Here is a 12,764-nt window from a genome sequence, read left to right as displayed (position 1 = left end):
TACTTGACTTTTCACTGAAATTATTTTTCCATTTAAGAACATTTCATTGTGAACTGGAAACAAAACTAAAAGTGAATATGATTCCATAAAAAATATGAACATGTCATAAGATATTTATTCAATAATTATTGGTACCCAAAAACTGTTTAAAAGAAGAATGATATGATTTAATGCAAACAGGGAAGTTATAGAGGCCCTGATTTACAATGCATTGTGGGAAACACTTGCTAACTACCCAAATTTAATCATATGATTAAAAAATTAATCGCATGATTAGTAATTACAATGATTAAAATAAGTTGAACAACCAAATTTAATCATTGCATTAACTAATCATCCGATTAACTTTTAACGACTGATTAAAATTAATCATATGATTAGTTTAATCACAAGTTGAACAACAGACCCCTGGTCTTCAGTAAACTCAAGGGAACCTCACTATAATCTATTACTAGGATTAGTCTTATTTTTACAAAGAAAATATAGTAACAGGAATATTATTTGCATGTTAACATGTAATTTTAACTTTGATTCAGATTTTATAATGGATTGTAGGAAACAGAAGAGTAATTCAATCCAAATAATTTTCCTTTAATTTTTCATTTTGTATTATGTAAGAATGCAATTTTCCCCTAATAACTTGAACAAGTGTTTTAATAGAGAAGTTGATTCCTATTTTAATTTATTTATTTTTCAGTAATGTTATCATGACTAGTGACAGGGTTGTGATGATGGAGATGATTTGTCTTAACATTACATGGAGGTTAGTCCTTTAGTAAGTTTAAGGGATGACAGCGATGTGTAATTAAGGGTATGGGGTTGTATTTTTTTAAGTTTGTTGCATGAGGGTTGATGCTGATTTATGTGTTTAAGTTAGATGATGATCCATGTGCGAGGGTGAATGGCTATGATTGATACAGTTTGGTGATGATTCATAATTGAATGTTGATGGTGATGTTTGCTTAAAGTTTAGTGACTATTCATGCTTGAATATTGATGGTGATAAGTCGTTTAAAGTTTGGTGATGATGCATATTTCAGGATTGAAGTTGTTATTTGTTTAACGTTTGGTGGTGATTCATGCTAAAAGATTATGGTTGTTTAATGTTTGGTGATGAATTTTTGAGAATTGATGGTGATGTTTTTTTCAAGTTTGGTGGTGATAATGCAGGCTTGAGGGTTGATGGTAAAGTTTCTTTAAAGTTTGGTGATGATGCATGTTTGATGATTGATGTTGGTGTTTGTTTGAGGGATTTACAGCTGATTTTGGATTAAATAATTCCCAATTCTTGTTTTTCTTTATTGTCAAAAGTAATAATTAAATCTATTACTAAGTATACAGTATCAATGATTTTTCTAACATAAAGAGTTTTAGTGGAATTGGAAGGAAATGTTTCATTTGATAAATTGTGGTATTTGATTTGACAAGCAGCAGAATGGTTTTCACAAGAAACACAAGTGATCTGTTGACAATAAATACATTACAAGTGACAGGAAATCCTATGCTATCTGAGACTCTCATAGAAACAATCTTCTGTCCAACACCTAATAGGGTATTGATTATTTATAACTCCTAATAAATTAACTTGATAAACAACACATTTCTTGAGACTTAATTTAAACATTTACTATTATAAATGGTCATTTATATAGTTAGTTTACCATTACTAATGTCAGTGAACTCGTACAACCAGGCTAAGCACATGTCAGGGAATGCTAAACCAGTAAGGATGGGTCGACAAATTGTAATCAGTTTAACGTACACCAAAATAACATCAACATAGTAGTTTATACAAGGAATGAAGCCTATAAAATGAAGTTTATTTTAGTTCAGATGGACATAAAATAGGATCCTAAGGATTTAAATAAATATGTAGTAAAAGTTAATAATTAAAGAACAACTATGAATAAGAAATCTGATGCTGTATAACATGTAAACAAAATGTGTTTACAATGACAACAGAAATTGGATAACAACTTTAGTAACACTCAGCTAATCAAGTTTAGTCTCAATGTGATGGCAAAATAATCCAAACAATGTTTACAGATATTTGTTAGTTTGTCATCACTTTCTTCACATGACATTACCACTTATAATTTGATAAAAGAAAATGTGCTCATTCTATAATAGTTATAAGCATGGTCTTTTAATTTGAAATTAATGGAGAATGTCTCCATGGGACACAGACGATGCCCATGCTTGCATATAACTTTGAAAAGGGACACAACTCAAGTGACGATACCCAAATTTGTATTTGATCTGTGTTTTGCGGTAATAAGCATTTTATACAAGTTTCACTATATTTGTTGGAGGCAAATTAAAGTTATTGAACAAACCTATTTTGGGATGTACGACAGAATTGAGGTTCAGACAGACAAGGGTAAAACTTTGTCCCCTCTGCTACATATATACAAGTCATGGGTCGCTAAAAATCATGGCAAAAAAATGAACAAGATGGTCCAATGATTCAATGAGAATGCTTAAAACAAAAACGCAACAGCACATGATAAATAAAATTGATGTGTCAAAGTGACACCAATGGCCCCGTCCCAAAAAAATCTGCAATTTTAAAAACACATGTGGTAGTCACACATATCAAAAATTAAAAAAAAGTGGCACAAAACTAAAACTTGATCTGTAACTCATCAAGGGTAACTCACAAACCAAAATTCATCCCAATAGCTGAAAGCGTCTAGAAAGAAAGTCTGGATAACTGTGATTTTCAACAATTTATCAAAGTCCATATCCCTTAATTTCGGCAGAAATTAGCCAAGCAGAACAAAACTTAAACTTGATCTGTAACTCATCGTGGTTAATTCACATGCCAAAAGTTAGCCCAATATCTGAAGGTGTTTAGAAAAAAACTCTGTATAATGGTTTGTTGCGGAATGGTGGACAAGGGTAAAACTATATGGCACCGACAACTTTGTTGCAGGGCCATAAAAAAGCAGATTTTAAACTTATTAAGTTATTTAACCATAACAAAGCCTTGTCTGAACAGCATCTTTTAACTAACAATAGAGACAAATGATCTCTAGTATACTAACACAACAACATGTCAGGAGTACTTTCTTTACATTTCTCATTTCTTCTCAACATTATAATTCTTATTCTCTCTTGATAGTGATATATGCTATAGATCTTTATATTGGGGACAGAATTCAAACCAAATGTATTAAGGAATAAAAATCTGTATTTCCATTCATTCATTATTCTATTCAAATCCCCCTATAAGAAAAGTTTTATTGACAAATTGGCGACTTTATCTTCCTGCAATCCATAAAGGGCTGCCAGCTCAAACTGTCAATTATAATGAGTGGAGGGAGAATGATTCGTTAATTCTAAGCTGAGACATAAAAACTTTCCAATCAAGTTATTAAACAATGAAATGGAATTGGTTAGGTAGTGAAACAAACATCACATAGAAAATTAATTTCCCCTTCAACTTATTAACAATCCCATCCGTCTTATCTTCTTAGAGATGACATTTTTACTAAATACTTGGAGAATGTTTTTCATGAATGAATCTTTTATTATAATTATGACTGTGTGGAAAATTTTGTGTCAGCTTAAATCTATCAGAGTTAACATAACATCTAATTGTATGATATAAAATAAGATGTGGTATGATTACCAATGAGACAACTCTCCACTAGAGATCATATGACGTAGGACTATAGAACCATTCCTAAGTTTAGGAGTCAGCTGTGATCTATTGTGCTGTCTATTAAGGTTGGTAAATATCATTGGCCTTTTTTTTTTATTAATAGAAAGGAGATGTCATGAATAAGTCAATTAGACAGCTACTTTATTAACAGTAAAGAGAACTTATTGAGGTTAGAACAATATACAAAAACTTTATCTGTTATGTTTTTTGTAATTAGAAACTATACTTGGTATATTGCTTTATTTTTCTTCTTCTCTTTACATAGAAGAAATACTGTAAGTTCAGCTGGCAAGGGAAGAGGTGTATAAACATAATTAACTGCAAGGCTCAGTCATATATTAGAAACTATTAAAATAGGCTCAGTCACACATCAGAAACTATCAAAATCGCAATTACTTTTAAAAAAACAACATAAAGAACAAAAAAACTCTTTACAAGACACCTTTCCTTTCAAATTATTGATGATATATGAACCGATGTCTCCCAGGAAGATTATCATTTGAAATAAAATTCAAACTACTACAGCTGACAACCATTATAGCATTGTATTTCATTTTTAATGTCTTAATGCTGGAAATTTGATTTAATATTTACAAACATAACTGTGTTAAATAGAAAACTGGGACAAAGTCAGTGTTAAATACTGCTCATAGAAGTAATAACTATTGTGCTATTAGATTACTGGCATCATTTCTTAGCACAGATAATTTGTACTTTACATGCTTGATTTATTGTTAAACAAATGGTGACATAGTTTTCTGTTTTTAAGTGTCAATGTTTAACTGCAGTGAATCAATTTACAAAAATATTTTTCTTATCTTGTCTTCTGTAAAAATGCAGTATTTTCTAATAGTAAATTATAATGGATGTAACGATGCTAATTTACTAATTCCATTCTTTTTTAAATTAGTTTTTTTTACCAATAACCACTGACTAAATGTAGATGTAGATTACTTACTGCTAACATGTCCTCTATAGCATTAGCATGTTTTGTCCCCAACATAACCAGCCCCATGGCTAACCCGGCTGCTTCACCTGAAATACAATAATATGTCCTCTATAGCATTAGCATGTTTTGTCCCCAACATAACCAGCCCCATGGCTAACCCGGCTGCTTCACCTGAAATACAATAATATGTCCTCTATAGCATTGGCATGTTTTGTCCCCAACATAACCAGCCCCATGGCTAACCCGGCTGCTTCACCTGAAATACAATAAATAAAACCAAGTGTAATTTTCTTGGGAATTTTCCTGTTTTTCATTTCTATGTTCTACTTCTAAATGACAATAATATTATCTTAGTGGACAAGGACCAAGTCTTTGGTTTGATCTTATAGGAGATCTCCAACAATTAACCAAGAGAAGACCGAAGAAGTGGAGAAATAGGATAATTCATTTTTATAAACTTTATATAACAAACTAACAACCCTTCAAAGGTTAGAGGGAGCCATTTCTGAAAATGACATGCATTAATTTTAAAAGGTCACTGATTTAGGAAAACTTCTTTCCTCACAAATCCATTATTTCTTTTTAATGCGTCATTGAAATGGTTACTAACCGTAACACCGTAATTTCCCAGTCAATTTATAACTGAGATTTCATATAATGATTTGAATTAATGTGTTAATTGTTCTTTCACTTTCACACTGAATATTTTTAGGGAATTTCAGTGCTTGGATTAGTTATTCCGTAATGGTACAATTCATCACACATCTTACTTGTTCAGCAGCAACAAATTAGGTAGTATAAATACAAAATTAAAGACAAATATTAATTACGTATCATTTTAAGCTTCTAAATTACAATTTAGAGTACAAATCTCTCAAATAATATCTTTCTGATATTGAAAATCATAAGTGTGCCACCCATCCTTACTAAATTTTTTCAATTTGATCTACATTACAAACTTAAAACTTTTTGTATTGGAGAAATAGTCACTATTTCAGATCTTGTAATCTTGAAAAAAAGAATCCTTTTTAATTGAAGTACTATAACAGGAGGTGAAGAAAATTGATATGCTTTCATTGCTTTAGCAAAATTTGAACCAAAAGGATTTTGAAAGTTCAAATACAATGAAATTTTGTGTGTAAATAATAATAGTTTTCTACAAAAAATGACCGAAAATGCATCTTTAAAAACACATTTGCAAGTTAAAAAGTATTGAGCACATACAAGAACAAAATAAATAATTCAAATTATAAAAGAGGTGTGAATCATTTTATAACAATCATCATATCAAAATATTCAGTTGTTACTTGTGTGGATCTAGTTCAAAATACACCAAAATCTAAGCATTTTTCACAAAAATGCCTAAATAAGCGCAAAAAAAGTTAGTTGTACTCATATCACAAAGCAGATTTTTTTCTATTGATGTGAAATAGGTAGCATGTAATAATAATGTATTATTTAATTCACACTTTAATTGTCTATAATCGTTACATAAAAATAATGACGTCAATGAATTCACACGGTCTTTTAATTAGTCTATCTCAGCTAATTATTATAAACAGTCATGTGTGTTATCATCTGTATGAAAAGGTTTTCCTTAGTTAGATGAGTCACGAATTCAACACCATATCATTTTATACAATTAAGGCAAATCTATTTAGGAAACAGAAGTTACATAAGGTGCATATTGGTCATGTTTAACTATATTCTCTGTAACGGGAATGGTGACTTTGAAAACAAAACTGACTGGATTGAATTTGGGTCCTCAATACTCTTCAACTTGGTACTTTATTTGACCTTTTTGAGAACTTTTACTATGGTTGAACTCCTTAACATATTATGTCTTCTGCACCCAGATATATTGTGCATTGACAAGTCAAGTAGAAAAAAAAAAGAAGAAAAAAACCCCAAGACACACTTCCTAGATAATGATAGACACGCATCACAGCATCAGTTAATATAATGGTAAAATATTTAAAAAAAACAAACTACAGGCACCATTATAAAGTATTACAGGTAAGACCTTAATAGTCTTGTTGCTCCTAGGTATTTACTTAGTTAGAGAGTTGTGTTTATATTTAATAGGAGCTTCATCATATAACTACAGGTCATCATCACATTTAATTTATATAATTAATCACTCTTGACAATAAGTTAGAGGCTATTATTTCCATGTTTGAAGAAAACACATTTTAGGTTTAATTAGAATCATTTATCAAATTTTTTGTTTTACTTCCTGGTACCACAGGCCATGCTTTATGAGAATGAAGTGAAACTATAGCAGATATCATATAGCATTCAAAGTTGTATAATCTTTTTAAATTTGCGTCCTGGACACAGTTTTATCAATAGATAGTGAAATAAATTAACGTTTAGCTTCCTCTTCAGTGTGACGAAGACAAAGGCTCTGTGTTGACCTAGCTATTATGGTTTACTTTTACAAGTTGTGACTTGGACAGCGTTGTCTCATTGGCACTCATAACACATTTCCTTATATCAATTTCTTGTTTAAGGAAGTTCGCTTCCCAGTTTCAGAGTAATTAACTTTTAAAACACTAGTTCATTCATATTGATAGGGGATTAATAAAGGAATACAAAGAGCAAAAAAATTATATAGGTCACTGTGCTTGTTTCAAGATATTAGCCTATGAAATTTTGGCCGGAAAATATTCTCTCTTGACTTTTCATAGCTTTGTCATTGACAAGTTGAAGTTCTCAAAAACTGTTAAAATGTAATTAGAATTTAATAAGACTTTTACAGATGGCTTATCATTATACATGTAAAAGATTTATAAAAAAAAATGGGGGTCACCGGTCAATTTTTTTCAAGGCATTCAAATGGATCAAACCAGAGGATTCCGAAAATATGACAAAAAATCCAAAACATGACAAGCCAGCTTCATTAAATTGACTCCAGATAGTGTCATTTCAATATTTTTAATGACCAAATTACATTGCACTTTATAAATAAAACTACTGACATAGAAAAATTAACTATTTTTTTATTTGAACTTTATTTCAATTTACATGCTGGGTTAACAAGCAATTAACAATTGTCAGCAAATCCATTTTCCATTGATAAAACATTAATAGAAAATGTCAGAAGCAAGGCTTCCAAAAACAAATGATCTTTTATTTCTCTCCTGCAATGTCTAATTCTATTCCACATAAAACATGTCAACAGCCAAATAAATGTCGAAGAAAATGGGATTTTATACAATATACCATGAATTAAAATCCGTCACAAGAGTGCTCATAGTAAAGATGAGAATGAGAGAAAATAAAATTAAAAACCAAAATAGCAAAGTGGCAGAGATTTGGTTGAGGTTTTTCCTTCATTATGAAGATGTCGACCACAAACAGTACATACTTGAATAATGTCAATTGTTTTATAACATGCTATAACAAACTGTCAAGACACAATACAACTCCGTAATCTAATTTGATAAGACAGAAATCTAATCCTACAAAACATAATTCCTAGTCAATCAACCTACACAAAATCACAGCATTTTCTCAACAATTTTATATTCTACGTCTAAAATTGGTTTCTATTTAGAAAAAAAATCAATTACTAGTATGTTTTAGTTCAAATCAGCCAGTGATATCAAAATTGTAGGAATAAAACAAATGATTAATATACAGTTGGTCACTTTGGTTTTTAAAATTGCAGGAAAAAAACAAATGATTTAAAGTTGGTCACTTTGGTTTAAAAATTAATGGTCACTATAGTGACAGAAAAAAATGGTTAGTTCAGTTGCAGAAAGATTGGTGACTTAACTAGTTGTTAAGAAATCTATAAAATCTTCAAACCACTGAATAGCTTTATCAGTTTAATCTAAATCTAGATATGCACAACTCTTTAATTATTCAAGGCTTGGCCATTAAAGTGCAGTTTAAAAATATATCCATTGCACGCATTTCTTATTATCACATGATCAGTTTCAAATATGTTCAAATGTTATGTTCAAACAAGGTATCAAACGACAATATTGGTATATTTTACATATCAATACAGATAGAACTACTAAATGGAAGTATAAATTCTTCATCCTTTTCACAATGACTGTTTCTGGAGTAGTATTTTCTGATTTAACCTCAGCTAGAAGTTTTAAGTGCAAGGCTAAGATAAAATAATGTTGATTATTTTTAAGATTTATTATCTTGGCATTCAGTTTCATTAGACAAAGAGCTGCCAATGAATTAGTAAAGGTGATAAATTTTGTACCTTGGTGATGTTAGAACATGTCTATAGCCTTATATGGCACTATTTGTGCATTTGTCAGAAGTTCTGAGAACATGTTAATTCCAAAATTAAAAGTGTTTTCCCCTTCCTTTATCCATCTGTATATTTTCATTGTTAAATTTCTCCATATGGAAAAAAAACTTCAAAGCTTTACTATTGAAAAACAAATAACCACAAATACTGTAGTACAGTGCATATAGTATGAACAAATTATGTCAATTCCAAAGTAAACTTGTGCTGTAACAAACTTTTGAATGAACAGATGGACAGACAGAAAAATAACTTAAAAGTTCTTCTTTCATGATTGGCTAAAACAAAGTTAATCTTACTATGATAAAAAGACCACCATAAAAAAAAATAATTCTTAAACAAATTAAATTATGCCAACATTTTCGTAAAAATAAATTTTCATGAATGCTTCCTAACATGATATAAAATTCAAATTAAAGCTCCTTAAATGTCATTATTGGTGAAAACATTATCGTGAAAAATGGTCATAGACAATAATTTTATGAAGTTATAGTCTTCTGGGACAAAGATTAATCTATCAATCAGTTAAGTAAATCTTGGTATGACATTCATGTACATATAGTTCCCACCTGATTTACACATGATAGATGGGATCATAACAATGATATATATGTATCTAACATGGGGAATTACAAAACGTAATTGTCATGTCCTCATTCTCTACATCCAAGGGTTAATCTGCTGAGGGTAAATTAGTTTTGCATTTTATCACACTTATCTTGATAAAATAGTTCTGAGACTAGACAGTGAATAATCTATCTGATCTGTAAACCCAGTTAGGTAGCTTAGAACCAAACAAGTTTGACTGATCAAACCTGACATAAGCTCCCATGTGATCTCTAGAGTTAGACTTTCCCTTTCTTAGTTATTCATATGGGTCCAAACTTTTCCTCTTTAAGGACACATGATGAAAATCATTTGAGTAACACATATATTAATCAAATTTAGTTTGGATTTGTATCTTTTATGTAAATCCCTCAATGTGATGACATCAAATATTTTTTTTAATCATCTAGACCAATATCATATATATTTTCATGCTTGTGTTCATATTGTGAATAAAAATGTATGGAACACTGTTTGTAACATTCATTTTGATTGGACCACAGCACAAGTTTCATGGCATCAATTCACAATTGATGTAATGAAAATGCATGTACAAGCCCATACAAAGTATGACAGATTTTAAATGTATGAATTGATTTCCCCTTTAACTACATGTACTTTAGTTTTCTTCATTGGAATTATTACCAATGATTTTTCCAAAAAAAATTTAGAAATTATTAGTCCATCCCATGCTTTACTTTAAATCAATTCTAGTAATTTCAGAAACTAATATTCTTATTTTCCTTAAAATTAGGAAGTTATTTATACCTTTAGACAGCTTATTTTACAGACATTTATTGGCTGTTTAAATAATTGTCATGCCATTTCATTATCTTGCACTCAGTAACTGATTTGTAAAGAAAAGCAAAGCTAAGACTAAAAGCAATGATGTTAAGTTTTTTTCTAAAGTTATTTTGCCCATAAATCAAATTTCATGTCAATTTCTGACATTAAAATCTTTAACAGTTTAACAATTATTAAAACATTATCATAATTTGTATTTCTTAATGCACCAATGAAGACTTTGATTAATCTATCTATTTCTGAGAGTAATCAAATGGCAAAGCAGAATTACTTAACTTTTTGACCAGAAAAAAATCTACCAATTATATAATAGAAGAATAATAACATTTACAATGAATGATAGAATGGATGTCTCTATTCTCTTGTGGTTATGTTTGACAAATGGACAGACAGACAAGGTGACATCAGTTTTCCCCCACGTCTACAGTGGGTGTATAACTTTACTAAACTCTGATGAGACAAGTAGGAGAATAATGATTTATATTGTTGATTTTCTATAATTGCTTTCCCAAACCGACCGTGCAAGGGCTGTATAGCCAGTCAAGGTTGTTAAAAACTTCTATTTGTTGCTTTCCCAATGGGCATATATACAATAAACACTTGATGGATACTGATTTTCAACCTTGTCTTAGATATTGCATGATGTGAACATAAGACATATATTTCAACGAACTCCAGTAAGACATAAAGTTACAACAGCACTTCCAAAGTTGTTTTTGTATTTTATTAACATTTTCAAGGCCATATACTGTAAATTCAGAAATTGTTGCAAGGGTTGTAATTAATGCGAAAAATGCGAGTTGTGAACACAATAATTTAAACTCGTAATTTGAAATATTTCATAATAATTTAACAAGATTTTCCTCAAAAATAAAAAAAAAAAATTATAATTTAAAATGTTTAAAAGTTTAAATGACAAAATCGCAATAATTCAGAATTTACAGAATTGTACATTGATACAAACAACATATATACTACATAATATATTACCTGTAACAGCGTCATCTTGGTACAGATTAAACTTTAACTGTTCATATATATCTACAAACAAAAAAATAAGTTTTTCAACCAGAATATGAATTATACACAACTCTCTCTCCTTTCTAAATGGTAATAGCTCCTCTAAGGGACCAATTTACCATTTCTACCAATTTGACTTATTTGTAAATCTTATTTTGCTGTTAGTTCCCTCTATTTATTACAGTTTCAAAGACTATTTTTCAAGGGCAATAACTTCAATGGTTTATTTAAGTCAAGTGGATTTATATGAAGATCTTATTTGGCTGAAAATGTCTGCTTTTACAGTTTTATCTTTTACAGCAAAATATCGGTGAACGCTAGAGCAATTACTGCTGTAAGAGGTCTATTGAAAATTTTGGTCTACTATGAACATTTTTGAAGCTCTTTTATTTGCTGATCAATTATACTAACTTTTCAAAAAAAATCAGTTTAAATGAAATAGATATTAAATTGAATGAAAATTTTATCACAATACTTTTCTAAAGAAAACCAGATGCTCCGCAGGGCGTAGCTTTATACGACCGCAGAGGTTGAACCCTGAATGGTTGGGGCAAGTATGGACACAACATTCAAGCTGGATTCAGCTCTAAATTTGGATTGTGATTAAATAGTTGACACAGCATAGGTTTCTGACACAGAATGAATGTGTTCTAATGAACTTAAAATTTTTGTTTTCTCTAGCTTAGAGCAATTCACTATGCTGTTGAATATTAATCCTCTCAAAAAAATGTTTGAAGAAATTTTCTTATTTTTTATGAAATTTCAAATGAGAAAAATTGAACCCAATTTTTTTAATCACATCCCCCTTTCCCTTATTCCAAAACTAATCTCAATTAAATTTTCTAATGGAGTTGGCAACAATAACTACTCATTTAAATACATCATAAAATATAAAAGATGTAAAAAAACTGCTTGTTATCACTGAATGGTAAAGATTATTTTAATTTATCAGTTGGTAGTAAAAAGTGAATATACATTGTATATTGTATATAACAAAGATTTAAGTTGATTCTGGACAAAGAAAGATAACTCCAATCAAAAAAAATCTTGCTATTGCACAATATTGTGCAATTAGATATTTCTTGCTTACTATTCCGGACAAAGAAAGATAACTGTAATTAAAAAAAAATTGCTATTTCACAATATTGTGCAATTAGATATTTCTTGCCATTGTGCAATACTGTGCAATTGAAAAGACTTGCTATTGCACAATACTTAATATAATAATTTTAGATCCTGATTTGGACCAACTTGAAAGCTGGGCCCATAATCAAAAATCTAAGTACATGTTTGGATTCAGCATAGCAAAGAACCCCAAGATTTAAATTTTTGTTAAAATCAAACTAAGTTTAATTTTGGACCCTTTGGACCTTAATGTAGACCAATTTGAAAACGGGACCAAAAGTTAAGAATCTACATACACAGTTAGATTCGGCATATCA

At 30.0% G+C, this 12,764-nt stretch overlaps 1 protein-coding gene across 2 annotated transcripts in view; it reads right to left on the bottom strand.

Annotated features, from left to right (window-relative positions):
• Window positions 1-12,764, bottom strand: part of LOC134712860 (26S proteasome non-ATPase regulatory subunit 1-like) — a 136,450-nt gene that overhangs the window by 109,519 nt on the left and 14,167 nt on the right. For both annotated transcript variants that reach the window (XM_063574827.1, XM_063574828.1), the window contains exons 18-19: window positions 11,293-11,343; window positions 4,626-4,702 (exon numbers count right to left, since the gene is read on the bottom strand). In XM_063574827.1, the coding sequence (XP_063430897.1) occupies window positions 4,626-4,702; window positions 11,293-11,343 (128 nt within the window). The remainder of the gene's footprint in view (window positions 1-4,625; window positions 4,703-11,292; window positions 11,344-12,764) is intronic.

The sequence above is a fragment of the Mytilus trossulus genome, chromosome 3 (assembly GCF_036588685.1).
Source record: "Mytilus trossulus isolate FHL-02 chromosome 3, PNRI_Mtr1.1.1.hap1, whole genome shotgun sequence".
In the NCBI taxonomy this organism is placed as follows: domain Eukaryota; kingdom Metazoa; phylum Mollusca; class Bivalvia; order Mytilida; family Mytilidae; genus Mytilus; species Mytilus trossulus.
Note: the sequence above shows the minus strand (reverse complement) of the source record. Positions and strands in the feature narration are given on the sequence as shown.